General features: G+C 47.6%; 1 protein-coding gene across 13 annotated transcripts in view; it reads right to left on the bottom strand.

The window, feature by feature from the left end:
• Dst (dystonin) overlaps positions 1-23,250 on the bottom strand; it is a 311,344-nt gene that overhangs the window by 222,046 nt on the left and 66,048 nt on the right. For 4 of the 13 annotated variants that reach the window (XM_070017244.1, XM_070017240.1, XM_070017242.1 and 1 more), the window contains exon 1: positions 23,004-23,094. The exons of the other annotated variants lie outside the window; for them this stretch is intronic. In XM_070017244.1, coding sequence (XP_069873345.1) covers positions 23,004-23,094 — 91 coding nt within the window. Of the gene's footprint in view, positions 1-23,003; positions 23,095-23,250 lie in introns of those variants that run through there. 13 annotated transcript variants of the gene reach the window in all.

Below are 23,250 nucleotides of genomic sequence, written 5' to 3'. Positions count from 1 at the left end.
AATGATACCTCATCAACATTTTTAATACAGGAAACTATGACTGTGGCTATTTAAAATCAGCATGAAATATAATTCTATCACTGTTATTAAATTTGTTTTCCTTTAACCAGTAGTATTCTACAATTTGTTTTCCCTTACTAAGATTCAGTCGAGATGTTAAATGACCCGCTGATATTTTTACAATTAGCAGATGGAACACAATCTAATAATAGACCTGGACCGCATTTTCTGCCACCTGCTAGCAGACCAGGTTTCTTAGCAATGAGAAGGCTTTCAGTCGTTTCTGAGTAATGGCTGCAGGATTTGCAGGGGGTGAATGCCACTCTCTGATGTGGATCCCGGCCTTCCCAGCCACCCACATCCTGACCTCCTTGGAGGGCTGCACTGTTAAGTCTCTCAGCGTCTGATGGCAAGGGGAACAGCTGGGAGGCAGGACTGTGGGAGGACCACCTACAGGACTGGCTCCCGGGTCCCACCTGCTCTTGAAAGACAAGCATCTCTCCTCTGCTTGTGATCGGCTTTGTGATCTCGCACTTGAATCTCCAGATACCATCCCAACCCAAATTCCACAGTCCCTCCCACTCCAAACTGGTGTCATCAGCCACAAATAGTTAAAGAATGGGGAGCATCTCCACTGTCCCTCCCTGGGGGAGAGCAGCTTCTAGATGTTCCTAGCAGTTTTCCCCTCAGGGTGCCATGCAAGGCTGCAAATGGGGACAGGCCTTCCAGATGCCACTAAACAGTCTGTCCACACTCCAGCTATTTGGGTAGCTGTCTGCGTTAAGTGAATACTGCTATCTTGTAATTGTTATATTTATTCTTTGGCTACAAATATTACAAACTCTAGAAATTAGAGTCTCCAATACATTATCTTGCTTAGCATGATGTCAAAGAAAAAACCTGAAATATTTTTCAAACATTGAAATACTTAATTGGTTGTTTTGGCATGCCTAAAAATTTTGTTTATTCTTCTGCCTTCTGCATTAACGGCTCCTAACATCAGTTTCCAGAAGTGACTGGTTCAATGGCCAGACACTTAAGAAGGCTATTTGCCAGCTAGTATGAACAGACAGAGACTCTGAAGCAGAGATTGGTACATTTTAAGTTTTCAATAGCTGGTGAGTATCTTCAAAACTTATCTTTCTGATTCCTTTCCATCTTAAAAAAGAAACCAACCCCATATTAAAATAAATTTTGACATTCAAAATTTTATGGATTTTAAATACAGCACTTTTTCTTATTAATATTGTTTTTCTCTCTTGTATTTACGCTGCCCAGTAGCACATGCTGTGTTGAGCTACAGGAAATGGGAGCAATGACAACCACAGCATGTTCTAAGCAGGATATGACATCTAGCTCTAACATGACACTGCCCCACAGACACCATGGACTCTTGTCAATAAACTAATTATAATGTCAGTCATCTACAACATATCCAACTGGAAAACACAGAAGGGCTTCCTTAACTGTGTGTAAAAGTTGGTGTATTCTATGTCAAAAAGAAAAGAACTTATCTTTCTATCTTTTAAAAACCTAATCATTTTAAGTCTTTTTGAAAGGTGTAATCACTGCATTGTATGTTAAAACAGTGACATATGAAAGAGGTTATACAATGTAACTTACCAGATATACTAACACACACACACACACACACACACCACGAGAAAGGGAAAAAAATTCAACACTTTTAGTCATCAGGAAAATGCAAATCAAAACTACACTAACAGCCAGACATTACACGGCTGGCTCGTACCTGTAATCATAGCTACTTCGGAGACTCAGACCTGAGGATTGCAGTTCAAAGCTAACTCGAGAAGGAAAGTATATGAGACTCATCTCCAAATAACCAACAAAAAGCCAGTGTAGGGCCATTACTCTAGTGGCAGAGTACCAGCCCTGAGTGAAAGAGGACAGTGTCCAGACCCTGAGTGGAAGCCCAGGATCAGCACCAAAGCCTATTCTGAGATTCCATACCATCCCAGTCAGAATGGCAATCATCAAAAAAACAAAGTAATGCATGGCCATGAGGTTGGGGAAAAGAGAAGCCCTCGCTTGCTGGTATGTGACTCGGTGAAGCTACCGTGGGAATCAGTATGGAGGTTTCTCAAGATCAGAACAAGGGCTGGAGGCCTGGCTTAGCTTGGCAAGCAGGAACTGAAGCTCCAGTAACACTAGAAAGTATGTGTGATCGGCAAGACTCACAAACCAGCCACAGTACTTTGGGTGAAGCAAGGACAGCATCTTCCACTTTCCTGCACACCCCACTACTTACAACAGCCAACCAGCCAGAGGATCGGCCTTGGCGCCCAAGAAACAATGCACAGTACAGTTATTATTCAGCATAAAAAAGAATGAAATGTTATTTGTAAGAAATTGCGAGAACTGGAGATCATAAAGTTAAGTGAAATCACCCAGTCTTACAAAGACAAGGGTTACAGGTTTTCTCATATAGTCCAAAGTTGGAAGAAGGAACTAAGAAAGGGTGAGAGGATGATGTGATCAAAGTACGTGGCATGTAAGGTAGAAATAGTCACCACAAGACCTCTTAGCTTGTATAAATTAAATGTTAGAACCAAGGGCAGCCCTTTCTAGCTGGAAGGCACCCAGGTCCACAGGAGCCTAACCAGCACTCAACTGCCTCCAGCCTCAACTAGGTGAACAGGCACAGCTGCCATGGGGAAGAAAGGCGGATGGAGACAGGTGCCAAAGGCCAGGGAGGAGGAGGCCTTGGGCCCCTGACCAGGGAGGAGGGAGGAAGCCAGGTGGGAAGGAGGAAGAGCGTAGCAGGAAGGAAGCCAGGTGGGAAGGAGGAAGAGAATGGGAGGGAGGAAGCCAGGTCAGAAGGAAGAAGCCAGGGGGAGGAGGGAGGAAAGCAGGGGTAGGAGGGAGGAAGCCAGGAATAGGAAAAATGAAGCAGTATAGGAAAGAGGAAGCGGGATAGAAGGGAAGATGGGCGCAGGAAGGAGGACATGGGAAAGAAAAGAGGAAGTGGGGTAGAGGGAGGATGGTGAACAGGAAGGAGGATACTGGGGTAGAAAAGAGGGAGTAGGGCAGAGGGAAGAAAGAGGCCACGAAGGAGGAAGGAGGATGGGAAAGAGGAAGTGGGAAGGGAGGCAGGAAGGAGGAAGCAGAGTAAGGGGCCTATTTTTTCCACAAAAAAGGAAAAGAAGACATAACCAGATGACACTTGTTATTAGCAGATTCAGAAAGCCAATTTAGAAAAAGAAAACTCTGAGGGGCTGGGAAGGTGGCTCTGTGGTACAGCGCTTGCCTTGCATGCCTGAGGCCCTGGGTTCGATTCCTCAACACCACATAATCAAAAAAAAAGCCGGAAGTGGCGCTGTGGCTCAAGTGGTAGAGCGCTAGCCTTGAGCTGAAGAGCTGAGGGACAGCGCCCAGGCCCAGAGTTCAGGCCCCACGACCGGACCCAAAAAAAAAAAAAAAAAGAAAGAAAGAAAAAGAAAACTCTGAAACAACTCTATTGTGAATTGGAATGGAGAAGACAGTGGAAAATGAAATAAAAAATAAAAAGCAGAACAGCCAGGCGCCGGTGGCTCATGCCTGTCACCCTAGCTACTCAGGAGGCTGAGATCTGAGGATCAGGGTTCAAAGCCAGCCCAGGCAGGAAAGACTGTGAGACTCTTATCTCCAATAAACCACTAGAAAACCAGAAGTGGCGCTGTTGCTCAAGCGGTAGAGCGCTCACCTTGAGCTGAGGGATCACGCCCAAGCTAAGAGTTCAAGCCCCACAAATGAAAAAAAAAAAATAAAAGCAGAACAAAGTTTCATGAGTACTACTAAACAGCACATGTCAAAAGACTAAAAACTCAATTAAAAAACTTCAGCATGTTTGCAGCCAGGCCAGTGAATTGGAGGAGTAGGGTTCAAGACCAGCCTGGGCACAAATATAAGACCCTTAGCTAATTCAAAACCTTACCCAAAGCAAAAAGGGCCAGGAATAGTGGCTCATTCGGCAGAGTTCCTCACCCAGCAAGTGTGAGCCCCTGAGTGCAAACTTCAGTGCCACCAAAACACAACAAAAACAAAACTTGTATGAAAATGTATCTACCTAAGCCAGGTGATGACTCACACCTGTAATGCTAGCTACTCAGGAGGATGAGATCTGAGGATTATAGTTCAAAGCCATCCTGGATAGGAAAGGCCATGAGACTCTTACCGCTAATCACCAAAAAGCCGGAAGTGGAGCTGTGGCTCAAATAGTAGCACACAGCCTTGAACAGACAAGGTAAGGGATGGTGTCCAGGCCCTGAAATCTAGACCTAAGATTGCCCCCCTACCACACACACACCCCAAGTAGATCTACCTATTTTAACCATGAGAGAAAATAAATATTATAAGGTAAAATATATCAGTTTTTTCTATTACTCGTTTGAGAAAGTGCTAAGCCTAAATGTTTTTTGTTTTTTTTTTTTGGTTCTGGTTGTGGGGCCTGAACTCTGGGCCTGGACGCTGTCCCTCAGCTCTTCAGCTCAAGGCTAGCGCTCTACCACTTGAGCCACTTCCGGCTTTTTTCTTTTTGCTTATGTGGTGCTGAGGAATCGAACCCAGAGCCTCAGGCATGCAAGGCAAGTGTTCTACCACTGAGCCACCTTCCCAGCCCGGCCTAAATGTATTTTTAATTACTAATTCAAACTAAGATAATTCCGAAAGAGAAAACAGGACTAAGAGTGCACTAACTGCCCTGACTGTAACAAGCAGGCAAAACTTCACACTAGTTTTAGTAAATATAAATTATTGCATGTTTGTATTAAAGAGTATGGATAAATAGGAGTTTCTATATGACTTCAGTTTTATAATAAAAATTCATATATGTGAGAAATGAGCAAAGAAAAGCTTTTTTACTTTGTTAAACTTTATGTTTACCATTACACCAAGTATTTTTAGATCTAACACTCCGAATTAATAAGCAAGAACACTCTTTGATCCAAATTCGTCTGCAAATGGAAGGATTGAGAGGATGACGGAATGCTTCTATTTGGAGATGTCACTGAATTAAAAGTTCCTGGTGACAGAGTAGCACCTGCCACCAGCAGTCCTGAGCAGGAGCTGACCTTCCAGTATGCAGTGGACCAGGAAAGAACTTCAGAAGCAAACCTCTTCCCAGGCTCAGATAATGACCTCTATGGGTGTGCGTTCCACAGGAAAATCTACAGCATGACACGACAAAGCCACTGAAGGCAAATCCTGCTGGGTGGGGGTGGCTCACAACTGCAACCCTAGTCAGAAGGCTGAAGTTGGAGGATCTCAGTTCAAGGCCAGCTTGGGTAGACGAGTCCATGAGACTCTGTCTCCAAACAGTAAAAAGTCAGACTGGATGTGTGACTCAAGTGATAAATGTCAGCTGAGCAAAGCTCAGTGAGCTCAAAGCCCTGAATTCAAACCTCAGTACAGTCAAAAAGAAAAAGAAAAAAAGCAAATCCTGAGAAATGGAAGGTGAACTGTCTTCTTTCCTCCAGCAATACTTGCATCAGATTATGAAAGGATCTGAAAGGTAGGGGAATACCAGATGCCTTATGGTTTCCTCCAAAGTCTAACTGCTCATTCAAATATTAATGAATAAACAGATTTAAGAGACAAAGCATATGCTGAAGGTTTTTACTTCTTTATTGATACTTCCACCAAACGATCCAGAGTCACAAACGTCAGGAGCAGGGCAGTGGCCATGACAGGGAGAACGGGGCCAGCTGCCAGGAGTCAGCGAGGACCGGAGCCCCAGCTCTACCCACACACAGTCTCTGGGCGGTCATCTGTCCTCTCTGCCGCCATTTCCCCGCCTGCAGAATGGGCTCATGAAGCGGGCATGAATGGCACGAGTGTCACACGTGAGGTGCTAGGATCGGTGTGAGGCAAGCAGTAAGGTTCACAGAAGTACTTGGGTAAAGGAAGAAGACGGAGCAGGGACTGTAAATAGCAACTTGAAGCTTGGAGCACTTAACCCCCTTGCATCCTGACAGGATGGACAACTTCTGTTGTCTCATCTACACTGGGAAAATTTATTCAGCGCAGTTTTCATCTGGCTTGAGTTTGTCACCTCTTTCCAAAATGAAGTATGATGGACTTGGACAATTTTTAAGTGGGTCTCGGCGCTCCACTTTTAGAAGTGTGTGGAAGGGCTGCTGCCTGCCCTTTAGGACGACCCCCACGAAGAGGAGGCCCCACTCCTCCTCCAGATTCAGCGTGGGAGCCAAGCTGGGAGCCAGGAGTGCCTGCAAGGTGGGGGGGGGGCAGTGGGGCCTGCAGGTAGGGCTAAGCCCTACCAACACCTGGCTCTTCCAAACTCAATCGTGAGCCGTAAGGCCACACGACGCTATCAACGGCACTGGATGAAAGCACAGTGAGACGGCCACACACACTGTGCTTAGACCTACCATTAACAAGCAAAATGTGAACATTCGTGATCTCAGTGGGTACAGTGACTCCAGCAGTAGAGTGGCTGCCAGCAATGGGAGGCCAGCATTGCCACTACAGACAGGCAGACAGACAACAGGCAGACTTTAAGGCAGATTCATTTTGTGTCTTGATTGAAAAATGAGTGTGTGAATGGTTTCACTCGTCTTCCTCTCAAGCCCACCAGGAATCAATCCTGATCATCAAGTCTACCAGTGCATCCCAGGCCATAACCCAAGGGTGACTTCCAGGTGGAAGAATAAACACCACTAAATCCAGAACCTTCTCTTGCTACACCTTCCTGCTGATGTCCTTCCAGGTTTATGTCTGAAGTTCGGCTCACAACACAGGTAAACAATGCATATTACTCCACCTCCACCGTGCACACAATTTCAGTTAACACAGGACCAAAGGGAAATGCAGTGTAGGAAAGGGCTTAGTGACTGGTGGGGTTTGTAACTTATTTAATAGGTTCACGTCATTTAGTTTTTAATGGTGGCTACATTGATCAACTAGCTGGCAGTCCTGAAAATCCCGCAATAATGTCAGGCTGTGAGCAGCTCTAGCTCAGCGTTGACGAGATAAACAGTTCCCTCAGACATATCACGTGGTCATATCATCCTTGAAGTTGCATCCTGAAGTCTCACCTGCTTAAATGATCCTTATTTTTGCATTTGATGGCACTGATCACATTGTGATTAACTTGCCCAGCACTGTAGTCTGGGCTGCATGGTCAGGATACCTGTCTCCAGAGCCTGTATCCCTCCTCAGCCCAGGGCCCCCCCACCTGTAAGTCCCTTCTCCCTACACCTGTGCCCTGTCCCCCAGTGCTGGAGATTGGACATGGTCTTCACAGACCATAAGGCCCCGCCAAATCACACAGGAACTTAACAAATATGTGTAGGCCTCTTTTTGTCCCCTGCATTTCAACAATGCATCCACCTAATGCCTGTTCTTTTTTAAGTGGCTGAACCCCTTTTCATTTTCTTAGTTTGCAGGGGATGGGAGTCAGCGTTGCTTAGTGGGTAAGCCTGAATGAGGTTCATAAGCTGGCATTTGTATGGCTTTTGAAGCAGTGTGGAAAGGGGGGAAATGTTCGACAAGAACGTTGTTGCTAATAAGCTGTAGCGAGTGTGTAGAAAGGCCCTGAAAAGCAAAATAAGTCTCACTGGCTTTCTCCTGTTTGCGTTTGTCAACGTTGAAATGAGAGGCCTTGCCTGTCTGTTTGGGAGCTTGAGAACCGTTACCTGCTCCCTGCTAATGATAGCACAGGGTTCCTCATGCTGTCACGCATAGGTAAGGCTGCTTCATGAAGCTCAAGATGCTACAGTGAGCTACCAGTGAGCCCAAGCCGTGCTGCTGCTAGGTGGCTGGACCTCACTGCTTGGTACATCAGGGACCAGGGAAGCTTTGTAAAGGCCTCTGCTCAGGCTTGTGCGCACTGTGTGTAGGCCTCAGCGCTCAGGTGCTGTGTGCTCAGTGCATGGCCTCAGCTCTCAGGTGCTCAGGGCACAGACTCAGCTCTCAGGTGCTGTGTGCTCAGTGCATGGCCTCAGAGCTCAGGTGCTCAGGGCACAGACTCAGCACTCAGGTGCTGTGTGCTCAGTGCATGGCCTCAGCTCTCAGATGCTCAGGGCACAGACTCAGCGCTCAGGTGCTGTGTGCTCAGTGCATGGCCTCAGCTCTCAGGTGCTCAGGGCACAGACTCAGCTCTCAGGTGCTGTGTGCTCAGTGCATGGCCTCAGCTCTCAGATGCTCAGGGCACAGACTCAGCACTCAGGTGCTGTGTGCACTGTGTGTAGGCCTCAGCTCTCAGGTGCTCAGGGCACAGACTCAGCTCTCAGGTGCTGTGTGCTCAGTGCATGGCCTCAGCTCTCAGGTGCTCCGGGCACAGACTCAGCTCTCAGGTGCTGTGTGCTCAGTGCATGGCCTCAGCTCTCAGGTGCTCAGGGCACAGACTCAGCTCTCAGGTGCTGTGTGCTCAGTGCATGGCCTCAGCTCTCAGATGCTCAGGGCACAGACTCAGCACTCAGGTGCTGTGTGCACTGTGTGTAGGCCTCAGCTCTCAGGTGCTCAGGGCACAGACTCAGCTCTCAGGTGCTGTGTGCTCAGTGCATGGCCTCAGCTCTCAGGTGCTCCGGGCACAGACTCAGCTCTCAGGTGCTGTGTGCTCAGTGCATGGCCTCAGCGCTCAGATGCTCAGGGCACAGACTCAGCTCTCAGGTGCTGTGTGCTCAGTGCATGGCCTCAGAGCTCAGGTGCTCAGGGCACAGACTCAGCACTCAGGTGCTGTGTGCTCAGTGCATGGCCTCAGCTCTCAGGTGCTCAGGGCACAGACTCAGCTCTCAGAAGTGTGTGCTCAGTGCATGGCCTCAGCTCTCAGGTGCTCAGGGCACAGACTCAGCTCTCAGGTGCTGTGTGCACTGTGTGTAGGCCTCAGCACTCAGGTGCTGTGTGCTCAGTGCATGGCCTCAGCTCTCAGGTGCTCAGGGCACAGACTCAGCACTCAGGTGCTGTGTGCTCAGTGCATGGCCTCAGCTCTCAGGTGCTCAGGGCACAGACTCAGCTCTCAGGTGCTGTGTGCACTGTGTGTAGGCCTCAGCGCTCAGGTGCTATGTGCTCAGTACATGGCCTCAGCACTCAGGTGCTGTGTGCTCAGTGCATGGCCTCAGCTCTCAGGTGCTGTGCTCAGTGTTCCATGAAACTGTGCAGAGCGGCTATCACTTGGCAGGTCAGAGGGCTGTAGAGATCTGGCTCACTGCCCACTCTTCAAGGACTGCTGCACAAGCTAGCGGTTAAAGGAAGCTGGACAAAACTGGACAAACAGTTCATTGGCACCTGACTTCTTGTGAACCGGTGTGCGTCCTGTGGCCCTAATCTGGAGTGCTGGAATCAGCCATGGTGAATGTTTACACTGGGTTACCAGCAAATGCTATAGATTCAAACACTGTTCTTTGGGACAACATCTTTCAGCCTGCCGCTGTGAAACAGTGATTGTTAGAAGAAATTCCTTTCCTTCTCTTTAACTTCTTTCTCACAGGAAATAAAAAAAGATGGTAACCACTAAAGCATTAGTTATCACTACTTCTGGTCCCTACTCAAGCTGTGAATGCAAACTTGACTGAAAACCAACCAAAGGGATTTCTTTTTAAGACAAGAGCTCTCTATCTAGTCAAAGCTAGCCTTGAACTCATGGCCCTTTAGCCTCACTCAGCCTCTTGAATACTGGATGAACAGGTAGCTACCAATATAGCTGGGTAACCTCAAATTTCTTTTCAAAGCTGTGACCCTAAATTTAGAACCACATATCTTAGTCTATAGCTGCTCCAGACAGAGGCCTTGCTTGTTCTGTACTGCCACAGCCCAAGAGATTCGATATTCTTTAAAAATAACCAGGCCTCTGTTCAATATGGATGCCTCCTTAAAAGAGAAAAGCTAAGAGCCAAACTGTCACCAAATATAGTCCCCACAACTCCCAGAACTGCTCTGCCCTTCCGATATTACTTAGCAACTTTAGTCACATCAAACGGGCAAGTCGCTCCAGTGAGATACAACAGTAACTTTGACAGAATGGCCAAGGGTCCCAGCATCATCCATGCTTGTCACTCATCTTGTGCTAGGATGTAGGGCAACACATACATAAATGATGTGCCTAAAGAGACACGTTCGATGCTCCTGTTCCTGTCAATGCGTGGCAGTGTTTCAGGAGATAGAAGTCCCCTCCCCAGGTTGGGCATCGCAGGAACCTTCTTCAGTCACTCCTTTCCCCATGTTGTCCCTATGCAGAGGGAGAGGGCTGCTTCCCACGTCACCCAGTGCCAATATGATAACACATGCTTCCAGATGCTAAGAGATGCTCTGGGGAGCTGCTGAAGACACATATGGGTAGGGACTCTGTATCTTCTGTTGCTCATCTTTCCTAAGCTCCTGTAAGTTTCTCCCTAAAACGGTCATCCACTATCAAATCCAAACCTCCCGCCCTTCCACAGCCATCTATTCTTACATGAGTTAGCACGCAGGCCACACTGCCATTCTCCTCCCTCCAGTCCCAACCTGAAGGGAAGGTTCCAGAACCTAGCAGCTCCTCGGAATGCACATCATGAAGAGGGGTCAGGGACAGCTCTGACCCAGATCTGACTCCTGGGGACAGATCTGATAGGTACTAGCAAACCACCCCACTCTAAAGCCAAAGCCTGCGTCCAATCCAGCTCCAAGGTAAAGGACTTTTCAATCACATGTCATAGTTTCCATTTGTATTGGATCCCAGAGCGCTGGCGAGCCGCTGTGGGAAATGTGTCATTACCGGTCCCTAAAACACAAGCATGCAATGGAACAGAACGTGGCATCCCTCTCACTACAGAGGGCCACCGGTCCCGTCCGGTCTGCACTGCTTTGCTTCTTCTACTCCTCACTTCCATGCTCTCTGCTAGGTCCCCGTCAATCTTTGGCTCTTTCATTAAGTGACTTAGACACAGCCAAGGAAGAACCTCCTACCTCCACTAGGGAGTGAAAAGAAAAAGAAGAGAGCAATGAAGGAGAGGGAGGGAGGAGAGAGAGGAGAAAGAAAGAGGGTTGGGGGGCTGGGAAGGTGGCTCAGTGGTAGAGTGCTTGCCTTGCATGCATAAGGCCCTGGGTTCAATTCCTCAGCACCACATAAGCAAAAAGAAAAAAGCCAGAAGTGGCACTCTGGCTCAAGTGGTAGAGTGCTAGCCTTGAGCTGAGGGACAGCGCCCAGGCCCAGAGTTCAGGCCCCTCGACTGGGCCCACAAAAGAAAAAAAAAAAAAAGAAAGAAAGAAAAGAGGGTTGGGAGGGGAGAGGAAAGGGAACATGAGAAGAAGTCATGTGTCCCATCCTAAAGACCAAGTTTTGGGTCGTTAGTTCAGGTAATGGGAGCAGAAAAAAAACTGTTGTTGCAAATTTCTTGCAAAGTCATACTTCAATCAATGCTACAGGTAAGTGCTGTTCAGTGTCCTCAAGACTGCAGAAGTCAGAAGTGGCCCTGTGGCCCAAGTGGTAGAGCACTTGCCTTGAGCTGAAGAGCATAAGGACAGTGCCCAAACCCAGAGTTCAAGCCCCATGACTGACAAAAAAAAAAAAAAAAGGACTGCAGAAGTCATGAAAAACAAACACAAACAAAACCTAAAACTCAAAAAACCCAGGAGCATCTGAAAATTTTTCTTCATGCTGAGCAACAGTGGCTCATGGCTGTCATCCTAGCTACTCAGGAGGCTGAGATCTGAGGATCATGGTTTGAAGCCAGCCAGGGAAGAAGTCCATGAGACTCTTATCTCTAATTAACCACTGAAAAACCAGAAGTGGTGCTGTGGCTCAAATAGTAGAGCACTAGCCTTGAACACAAAGAGGCTCAGAGACAGTGCCCAGGCCCTGAGTTCAAGCCCTGCAACCAACAAAAAAAAAAGTGTTTTCAAATGAAATCAATTATAATTTCTGAGGAAAAAAAAGAAAAATCATAAGTATGGCAGTCATTTCCAAATGCAAAATGACACGTATTTGTCATGTCTTCAGATAACAGAAGAGAACTTGCTTTTCATTCATGTTTTGCACATCTTTATTTTCCAAAAGTGTAAACAAGTATGTGTCAGAGTCTTCCACACTCCTCCGAGTACCTCCATAGCTCCTCTTTTCCACTGAGTAGAGAAATTACTTGTTTAGCCAATGGAATCGTTTTTCTGCTCAAATTTTGAAAGCTACAATGAACCCTACCATCGGAAACACTGCTTCAATTACAACAGAAATATAGGAAAACAGGGTTTTTCCTCAAGACACTAAGTCCTCTGCAGCAGTGATGAGATGGATGAGCAGGCAGCTACCCATGCTCAGTCTGTAGATTAGCGCCATCCACAGGGCGGTCTCCGCACCGGTGGGGCAGGCCGCAGGCCCTGGGCCGCCACAGTCACAGCCATGTGAACCTGATGTCCTGCACTGGCTGTGAAACCAGCTAACTCAGGGAGCTGCTGTAAGAATTCAATTGAATCCAATGTGTAAAAACTTGGCAAATAGGGCTGGGAAGGTGGCTCAGTGGTAGAGCACTTGCCTTGCATGCCTGAGGCCCTGGGCTTGATTCCTCAGCATCATATAAGCTAAAAGAAAAAAGCCGGAAGTGGCACTGTGGCTCAAGTGGTAGAGTGCTAAGCCTTGAGCTGAATTGCTGAGGGACAGCGCCCAGGCCCAGAGTTCAGGCCCCATGACCGGACCCAAAAAAAAAAAAAAAAAAAAAAACTTGGCAAATATGTGATGCACTAAAATTATAATAATCATGAATTCTGGGTGTTGGTTCATTCTATCTTCACATTCCCTAAGTCATGACTAAAAGCTGGGTCTTACTAAATCTTTAGACTTGATAATGTATTTATGGTACAAGAATTCTGAAAAAACTGCAAAATTTTCAACTCGGTGCTAAGCTAAGAAGAAAAACCTGTCTGATTTTATGAAGCTACTGATTCTGTCATGATGGCCGTGCTTTCCCTACCACCAGAGTAAAGAGCAGTGGAAGATCTGTGCCCATTCCATGGTGGGACTTCTGCACACCACCCGTCCACCCCACAGCTCCCCCCGCCCACTGAGATCTGCCTGCTTTCCCATGCCAACCCAGCAGGTAAGCCCTGGCGCCCAGACCCCTCTTCCAGGTGGCAGTCCTCGGGAGTGGGCTCTGCCCTACTCCTCACCCAGCTGTGTATTTGGAGATGGCATGGCCTCCAATCCTCTTCCTTCTGGAGGCCCTGGTGCCTGTGCACAGATTTTAAGGATCTGTAAGGCTAGAACTAGGGCATGTGTGCCAGCTTGGTGAGGACCACTTCTCTTCCAGTGTATCTGGGCACTGCGAAGTAACATGACAAGAGGCTGGGGGAGGGGGAGCATTCTATGGTCACTGTTCACGTGGCACATAGAATTGCTTTCGGACTAGAAAAAGAAGAAGGCTGGGTACAAAGTTGCTTGAAGGTTTTCAAAGGAATGTTAATGCTTATCGTTTCATTTATCATTTTAATTCTACCAAACCACAAGTTAAAATTTCTATGCATTCTTCTAAAAGAAAAAGTTAGGTATTCAGATAAATTCTGATTTTCCACAAAATAAAATATTCTTGCCCCCCCCCCCTCTGGTGCTGGGACCCAACCCAGGGCCTTGTGCATGCCAGCGGCCTTGTGCATGCTGGGGCTGTGCACTCTACCACAGAACTACATGCCTAGCCCTATCCCACATCTTGCTTTCTGTGAGAACCAAATCCTCAGAAAGTCCACAGAGAAAAAAACATGGGGACTAAATTGCTAACACTGATCACTGTAACACTGACAAGATGCATTGTTGTCATAACCATTGAGAACTGCAACCTCTTAGTACAACTACTTAATAATAACTTTTAAAATAAATTTTAAAAGCCAACAGGAATTAAATTGTTATAGCTTCCAAGACTGCTTGAAGGATGGGTACAGAAGACTGTACCTCACTTAAAATTCCTAATACATGCAAAATTCAAGCTCTGAGTTTCAATCATTCAGCTTTTGGCCTCCTGTTTTTCATATTTTCTAGCTTCTGTTATGTAACATCACAAAGGTCACGAAATAGATAGCCAGACACTGTTTTAATCATTTATTTATTTACACTAGTAAAGGTAGTCACTGGTCTGCTAGGGTTCGTAAGCTTGTGGGGGCTGCAATCCTTGTAAAATATGCTGCAGGAAAAATACAATAATCTTGCTCTTAACTCATCTGTTAAAAATCAAAGACAATGTTTACATGAAATCATATTTCAACTCTAAGGAACAACAGTATAAAAGTTTGAGTTCTTATATTCTGTATACATTCATTATATCTAGGTTATAATCAAACCACTGAGACAAATACTTTCTAAAAAAATTTTAAATAAAACCTGGGCGCCAGTGGCTCATGCCTGTCATCCTAGCTATTCTCAGGAGGCTGAAATCTGAGGATCATGGTTCCAAGCCAGCCTGGGCAGGAAAGTCCATGAGACTTATCTCCAATTAACCACCAAAAAAGAAGGAAGTAAAGCTTTGGCTCAAGTGGTAAAGTTTTGGCCTTGAGCAAAAAAAGCTCAGGGACAGTGCCGAGGCCTGAGTTCAAGACCCAGGACTGGCAAAAAACAAAAACAAAAAAAAACAACCATAATAATAATTAAAACAAACTACTCTCTACCCAACTATGTTTCTGATTACAGCTCAATCTCCAGAGTTTAACTTCCGCATGTTTTACAGGACAGGGATTGTCAATTGCACTCTATTCTTAAAATAGAATGGTCCAACTAATTTTAGGCACAAGCATTCTTCAGCACCACAGCTAACTGACTGAACACCTAACCTGCCACTGTGGCATGTGCAGACAGACCAAGCTAACCGTCAGACAGCTAGACTGAGCCACCACACAATGAAGGGGCCTAATACACAAAGTACTTAGCCAAAATGAAACAGTACTAAAGCACAGTAGGATCAGATAAAGGGAAATAATTAGGCTCATATTCATTTAAATAATATCTAAAAGGCAATGAATGGCTCAAAGGTATCAAAAGGAGGTAATGCTATAAAAAGGCCACTGACCATTTGCAAAACATGATCTAATCAAGAATTCCTACCCAGAGCGTATACAAAAATCTCTTAAAACTCAACAATAAGAAAACAAAAGCCAGGTATCAGAGGCTCACACCTGTAATCCCAGCTACTTAGGGGCCTGAAAATGGTATGATCAGAGTTTGGGGCCAGCCTCAGGGAGAAAAACCCACAAGACTATCTCCAAGAAGGAAAGTTAAGTGTATCAGCAATTCCTGTCAGCCCAGCTACAGAAGGTGGATCACAGCCCACACCTCTGAGCAGGAAGGGAGACCCCACTCTACAATAACCAGTGCAAAGGGCTGGGGTACATACAAGATCCTGAGTTCAAACCCCAGCCAGTATACTCTGGAGCAGGAAGCAAGAACCCCATTCTACAATAACCCATGCAAAGGTCCAGGGGTACAAGGGCCTGAGTTCAAACCCCAGTACCACTGCTAAAAAAGAAGAAACAACCAATTTAAAAGTGATCAAAACATCTGGCTGCTGGGGAGGTGAGGAGGGAAGGGAGAATAGGGGAAAAACAAAGGAGGGGGTAACAGTGCTCGATAGAAGATGTACTCATTATCTTACTCAGGTAACTGTAACTCCTCTGTACAGTATCTGTACAATAAAAAATATTTTTAAAAATCTGGCTGGACACCAGTGGCTCACGCCTGTCATCCTAGCTATTCAGAAGGCTAGAAGCTGAGGATCGCCGTTTAAAGCCAGCTGGGCAGGAAAGTCTATGAGACTCTTATCTCCAATGAACCACCAGAAAATCCTAAGTGGTGCTGTGTAGCGCTCAAGTGGTAGAGCACTCACCTTGAGCTGAGGAACAGCTCCCTGGACTAGAGTTCAAGCACCACAGCCGACAAAAAAAAAAGTCTGAACAGAAACCTCCCCAAAGCCTATCTAGCAGATACACAGTTAGCAAATGAGCATACAAAATGTATGTACACATCCTCACTTATCACAAGGAAAATGCAGGTTAAACAACAAACCCAAGCACCATAAAATTCAAGGGAGAGAGGAAAAGAGGAAAGGAAGGAAAAGAGCGGAAGAAAGAAGAAACAATACTACGTCCTTCAGAATGGCTCAGGTAAGAGATGGTGGCATGGTTCGGATATGTTTGCAGCAGTGCACTGGGAAATGGAGCCCTTGGAGGTGCCTGGGCCTACTCCCTCATAAATGAGGCATGTGTTTTGTAATCATCTGGGTTAGTGGAGGACCATGGTTTGAAACCAACTGGGACAGAAAAGCCCTGAGAATCAATCTCCAATTAATCAGCAAAAAGCTGTAACAGAGGCATGGCTCAAATGACATTGGGCAACAAAGCAGAGCAAGACTGAGACCTTTGAGTTCAAGCCATGGTGCACGCGCATGTACACACACACACACACACACACACACACACACACACACACACACGAGCAATAACTACATCCTTTACCCAAATGACCTGGAACCTGCACACAAAACGCGTGCAGCAGCTTTCCAACTAATTGACAAAAAATGAGAGCCACCAAGATGGCCTCAGTACACAACATGTAAACACACTGCCGCACATCAGACAAAGGACTATTTATTACTCCGTGATGAAGGAGAGATAAACCACTGAGCCATGAGAAGCCACGGACCATGAAAGAAGCCAATGTGAGAAGAACGTACGCCATAGGACTCCAACTACACAACATTCTGAAAAGGCAAACGAGAGACAGCCGGAGGGGGAGGGGAGGGGGACGCGCCAGCCTGGGTTGTGGGGGATCCACAGGGGAAAACCGCCCTGCACCACATGGTGGTGGAGACCCTCAGCGCTGTGCATCTGTCAGGACTCGGATCTGAAGAGCACAGTGAACCCTCTGCCAACTCTGGATCTGAGGTGCCAGCTCATCCATTGTAACCAAGAAAGCACACTGACAAAGATGTCAACAGAGCTGACTACACAGCAAAGGGAGGGCAAACAGGGAAGTGCTATACTTTCCACTCAGTTTTTCTTTAAACCTAAAGCTATTCTAAAATATAATATATTAGAAAAGGAAAGAAAGAGAGGGGAAGGGGAAGGGAAGGAAGGGGAAGGGGGGGAAGCAAGGGAAGGGGAAGGGAGGGGAGGGGAGGAGAGGGCTATGAGGAAGCTGATGGCTTCACTTGCGGTCTTAGGTCTACTTCACACACTGCTCCACTGCTCAGAACAGTGGTCCTCCTTATCTGTCCCCCACTGGGTTCATAAAGATGATATAAATATTATTCACTAAACTCTATGTTGGAAATGAAGGGTGGTTAGGAGGGGGAAACTGTGAGAAAATGGAGGGGGTGACACTGTTCTAAAAGAAATGTACTCATTACCTGACATGTAACAGCTCTGCACATCACCTTTACCATCACAAAAAGTTAAATTAAAAAAGAAGCATTACTTCATGCCAAAAATCATGAATGCATACTGTCCCGCTGGACAGAAAACCTCCGTACTGAATACAGGGGATGGCTTAAACCCCTGGGACAATAGTATCTTTGTGTACTACCCTTAATACCAGGACCCACTGAGGAATATTTGCACCCACGAGAGAAAAATCAAGACTTTGTCAACTCCCTCTGACAATTCTTTCCAGGAAACATTTCAGGCATGAATCAAAGTAGTCGCATTCATTGGTGACATTTACCCAAACTTAATTATTTCCAGTGTTTCCTCAACCTAAATATGTTCAAGAAATGTTCGCATTAACGTTGTATATTAGTTTTATGGATATCTTAATTTATAATCCAACTGGGATAAAATGGTCAGTCTCCAAAATCTATTTCATAATTGAGTTGAAATAAATTCTCTGAAATTTTAATTTTACTTCACTCATCTAAAGTTCAGAAAAATTCTGGTTTTAATCCAAATCAGATTCCTGTTAAAAAGATTCCCATAAAATCTACCTCTGCAGCATTTCCTGGTCAAAATGCATAGTTTGTCCTCAGTGCGCCTGATGTCCAAGGTAAATGCTGCCAGCAAGACCCCAATTGTTCCAAGAAAATTAAGTTTTCTTTCTTTTGTTGGTACCAAGGCTTGAACTTGGGGGTCTCACACCACTGAGCAGTGCCTCCAGCCCTTTCAATGCTGGTTACTTTGAGACTGGGGCTTACTTTACGCCTGAGCCCACTCTTGAACCTCAATCTTCCTACGCTTCATTTCTGACATCGGCTGGGCTGACAGGCGCACACCACTGTGACCAGCCGGACATTATCTCCCAGTTTGTGAAATGGCAGCGGTTTCAAGAGAGTTAGGATAATAGGAAGCTTAGAAAGTGCTCATTGGAAACTGCTCTCATGGTCAGTGGTCCTCCCCTGTCTCCCCACACTGCAGCTGGCCAGCTCACAGGCAACAAACATCCTGCAGTGCCCACTCCCTCTGCAAACTCCGGGCACGCATGCCCCGTCCATCCCAAGCCCAAATCCAGTGCTGGGCAGAACATCGGAGACCCCTTCCGGTCTGGTCCTGTGTAACCACCATAGCCACCCACGCTCATGTGACCTGTGTGCTCACGTGACCTGTGTCCATCACATCCCCCGACGCTCAGCCACACAGCCTCCCCACCAGGGCCTCCCCTGCCCCACACTTCACCTTTTCACAGAGTAAGAGCTGAGACCCCGACCGAAGCACATCTGTTTATCTGCTTCTTTTTTGGGTGATGTGAAAGTAGAGTGGAAAACAGCAGCAAATAAGCTGCATCAAGGGCTGGGCCAGGAGGAGCAGAGAGTGGCAGCTTTACTTCCAGCCACAGGGGATCTACCTGGGCAGAGGGCTGACAATGGAGGTGCTGCCACAAACTACCAGACACCAGGAATCTTTCCTGTTTGCTCTTCAAAAGCCACTGGAGAAAGAAGAGCCTCATGCAAGGTAGCAGAAGCAAGAGGCTTCTCTATAACTAACAGGACATAATTAACACCCTGACCATCCTCTCAGTCTTGGCTATCTGCGGGATCTAGAAGGTCCGTGAGGCCCATGGGTGCTCAGCTCCAGGACTACTCCCTCTCCGCACTGCCTGTCCCTTCCTATGCTCTGGGCATCTCCAGCTTCCAGGGGAAAGTGCCCTGATCACACCCCGACCTCCATATAGACACAGATTGGGAGGCAGGGGCCGCATACCTCTTGCTGACTACAGAACAAGACAAGACAACCAGACAACAAACTGCCCCTTAATGTACTGCCTAAAACGTGGTGCCCCAGAAACAGGCATCTACAAACTGCCCGAAGTTTAAAACAGAGCCTCAAACCTTCAGAATGCACAAAGGCTTCCTTTTTCAAGTACCTGACTACATGCATGTAGAGATATGTCTTAAGCCAAGGGGGGAAAACCCCATAAACCTAAAAGCATCTTGGTCTTAAGTGTGAATTTCCAAGTTAAGTAGCTAGTAGTAGTTCCTGTTCTTGAGCATACAGATCCTTCCTGTGGTATGAGATAACACACAAGTTCTTAGACAACTTAAATCCTAGCACTTGTTGGAAATCACTTTCCAAATCCAGGTAGTAATGTTTTAGACCATCCTATGTCATATGGAAAATCCCCAGAGACCAGTGATGCTGGCCAACACACTGTGTTCTGGTGGGTAACATGGGCACATATCAGCAGTGTCAGGTGAAGACAGGCAACATCACAAAGCCAGGGGCAAAGTTCAGTTTTGTTCAGGGCACAAGATGGGCTCCACATGAAAATCCACATTTCCTACTTTGCAGCATAAGATGACCCCTGGAACCAAGACACAAGGGCTAGAAAGCAGCAGCCATCTTGTGGTTACAAAGCAGCCTCATAGCACTGACAGAAACATGGGTCCAGGCCCCTCATTGGCAATCCTTCCCTTCCCTATCTTGGAGCTCTCAGTACCTGAGAAAAAGAAAATGTCTATGTGGTTAAACACAATCACCTGATGTCTATTAGAGCCATGGTCCATAAACATTTAACAGATTAAGACTGACTTTTAAATAAATGCCAAGTAGCTGCAATATCAACCACCACCATGAAGCACAAAGCTCAGTTATGACATAACTGACTGCTCGACCATGAACGCAGCACCAGCAGAAATCAGGTTCCTACAGACTCCTGGAAGCCAGCAGAAGACGTGAGCAAGACCATCGCCACCACCCCGCACACCGCAGAAATCCCTCCAGACCTCTGCTCCAGCCGTCCACACATCTGAGCCCTGGCATTGGTGTGTAGAATAAAACGGGGTGTTTTTACCCAATCACATGTCCACAAAGGCAGTGACTGAACTGACACTGAAAACAACACAGTCTCACTCATTCCTCCATCACTGTGTACGTGAGCAGTGAGGCAAGAGTTTGTGGGAAACAGAAAATAAAAACTGCCTATAGTCTGAATAACAGAAGAGTTTGGGGGTGGGGTTAAGTGATAGTGTAGTTAAGTAACCAAGTCATCAGCTTTCACAGAAATGATGATGTGACATGCCACAGTTATTTTCAATTAATTTCAAGATCAATGGAAGAAATGCTACTTCTTGGACCAAAATAACCCAACAATTTAAAACTTTAAATCTGAACACATAAAGAGTAAACTTTGTTGGCTGATATATCATTTTCTCACACCATTTTTTCACCTCACATCACATAAAAAATTAATAGTGTTGGGACATCAAGTCCCGCCATAACACCCAACAGCTGCATCCCACTAAGTAGTGATTTCATTAGTGAGCAAGAGAGATCACTGTGTGCTGTGCTAAGTGACTACTACACAATACACTCACTGGGTAACTTACTTACAGGAATGGCCAATATCTAGTATAAACAACATAGTAAATATAGAGAAGGCTAGAGATGTGAGAATTGTGTTTTGTTTAAAAAAGTAACTTTATTCACCCTGACTTTGACACCTGCTGAGATATCAGATCCTTTTAACCAGGAGGTTTTAATCTAAGATTTTTTTTATTAAGTAACAACTGTACAGAGTTTTCGATTTCCGAAGTCAGGTTATGAGTACAATGCATGTAGATCCATGTCACCCTTTCCATCACTCTCCCCTACTTCTCCCCTCCCATCCCTACCTAATCTGAAGTATTCTAAGAATACACTTCCCAAATAACAAGATGAGATATGAGTCAGAACACTGAGCTGGGCTTTGTAGCCCAAATCTCTCCCTGTATTATTCAAGTTCAGTGAACAGTTGCCTATTTTTACTCAGAAGGACTAAAGCTAGACACAAGAATAGACCACCCCATAAATACTCAGGGCTCATTTACAATTTCTCTTGCTTTTCTACCAAGGGTCCAAGGCTAACTGAGGACTGAGCCTAACAGAACTCGGCACTCTCTTCCTCTCTACTCGAACTTCCTAACCTTCCCAACTCTACATTCTGATGATAGGCAGATTTTATATTCGCTCCAGCTGACTCTCCCACTTACACCACTCAACAGCTGGGGCAAATGAGAACTCTGCAACCTGATAATACTTGAGGCCAATGCAAGCTCACTCTGTAGCCACAGAACTCCATCAGAAATGGACACCAAATAACCTCTCTGAAGTTCAAATGGGAACACAGAATGTTTTGAACAAAGCATGATTTCAGAAAAGGAGCAACTGCTCTCTCTGAAAGGATAGCAAGCTGACACTCCCTGCCCGAAGCCTACAATTCTTTTCTGATTAGATCAGGCGAATAAGCACTGGAGTGAAGTCATGGTATCAGATGCTGATGGGAAGTCATGGCTGGCTTCAAAACCCACCGGCAAACAATGAGTTTTCCAGGTCTCCAGCTTTCCCTGGAGTCACTGGCCAATGCATTTCCTTTTCTTTCCAAGACTAAATGAAACACAGAACATGGAGAAAGCCAGTGCAGATCAAGCCACAAAGAGAAGGAGAAAAATCCCTTCTGCTCTTTTCTGTGGCATCTCGAGCAAAATGTTTCAAGAAGTGCATGTGGGGGACCAGATTGCTGGTAGCCAGGCTAACTCGGGATTAGAATGAAGTGTGGTAAGAAGTGCAGTGGCCTTCAAGCTGTAACTTTCCCTTACTCACAAAGGCAGACAAAAGACAAGCCTTGAAACCAGTCTGCTGTCTCCAGGCTCCTCAGATCAACACTTGGGCTATTTCTGTCTTGTCATCCCAAACTGCCCACATACACGGATGTAAAACTTCTTACGACAAAAGAAGGTCGTACAGCTGCGATTTTGTGAAGTGTAACAAGTCTACACTGTGAGCTCTTTCGCCACAGATGTGCTTCTTCAGTAAGGTTTAGGGTTTTAGACGGTTGTGCTGCAGTATTTCTGGAGAAGAGCCGAAACGAAAAGATGAAGGCAGACCTGGGTACATCCCGCACACGCACACGCTTGCTCACGCACACACACGCGCACACGCCTAAAATACCACACTGGCTGGTGGCAGTGTGACACACAATGGAGTCTCGGTACAAAGGAATCCAGGGGTGCTGCTGACCAAATTCGATGCGGACCGCAGGACTTCCGGTTCTGGAAGGGGAGCCGGGCGCGGGGCGCGGGGTCTGGACTCAGCTGGGCGGTGGACGGGCTCGCCCGGGTCTCACCTCCCCGCTGCGCGCACTGACCGGGGACGAGAGGGGCGCGGCCCAGGGAGAGCAAGTCCGCGGACGGCGCGCGGCGGGCGGCGGCGCCCTGCGCCTCACGCGCGGGTGCGGGGTGCTGGGGGCCCGGGCGCCGCCGGGGGGCTCCTACCCCGCGGGCGGCGCACCTGGTCCGCCGGACCGCGTCCGACACGCCCTTCCCCGCGTCGGGCTCTCCCCACGCCCGCGCCGCCCCGCCCGTCCCGGCGGCCCCCCGAGTCCAGGCGACCCGACCCCCCCAGCCCCGACCCCCGGCCCCCAGCCCCGACCCCCGGCCCCCAGCCCCGACCCCCGCCCGGCCCCCAGCCCCGACCCCCAGCCCCGACCCCCGGCCCCCAGCCCCCGACCCCCCGGCCCCGGCCCCGCCCAGCCCCGCCCGGCCCCCAGCCCCGACCCCCGGCCCCCAGCCCCCGACCCCCGGCCCCCAGCCCCCGACCCCCGCCCCGCCCAGCCCCGCCCGGCCCACACGCACCCTTGTACCGCTCCAGCACGTCCTCGTAGGCCTGCAGGAACTCGCGCTCCTCGGCGGCCGGGTAGGCGGCGGGGCACAGGTAGCCCGCCATGCCGCCCCGCGCGTCCCCGCCGCCGCCGCCGCCCGGCACCGTCTGGGCAGCGCGGAGGACGCGGCCGGGGCCGCCCAGGCCGGGGCGGGGCGGGCGGGGCCCGGTCAGCGGCGCGGACGCGCGGCGGAGGCGGCGGCGGGGACGCGCGGGCCCGGA

Source organism: Dipodomys merriami, unplaced genomic scaffold (genome assembly GCF_024711535.1).
Source record: "Dipodomys merriami isolate MVZ:Mamm:240054 unplaced genomic scaffold, mDipMer1.0.p SCAF_122, whole genome shotgun sequence".
Taxonomy (NCBI): Eukaryota; Metazoa; Chordata; class Mammalia; order Rodentia; family Heteromyidae; genus Dipodomys; species Dipodomys merriami.
Note: the sequence above shows the minus strand (reverse complement) of the source record. Positions and strands in the feature narration are given on the sequence as shown.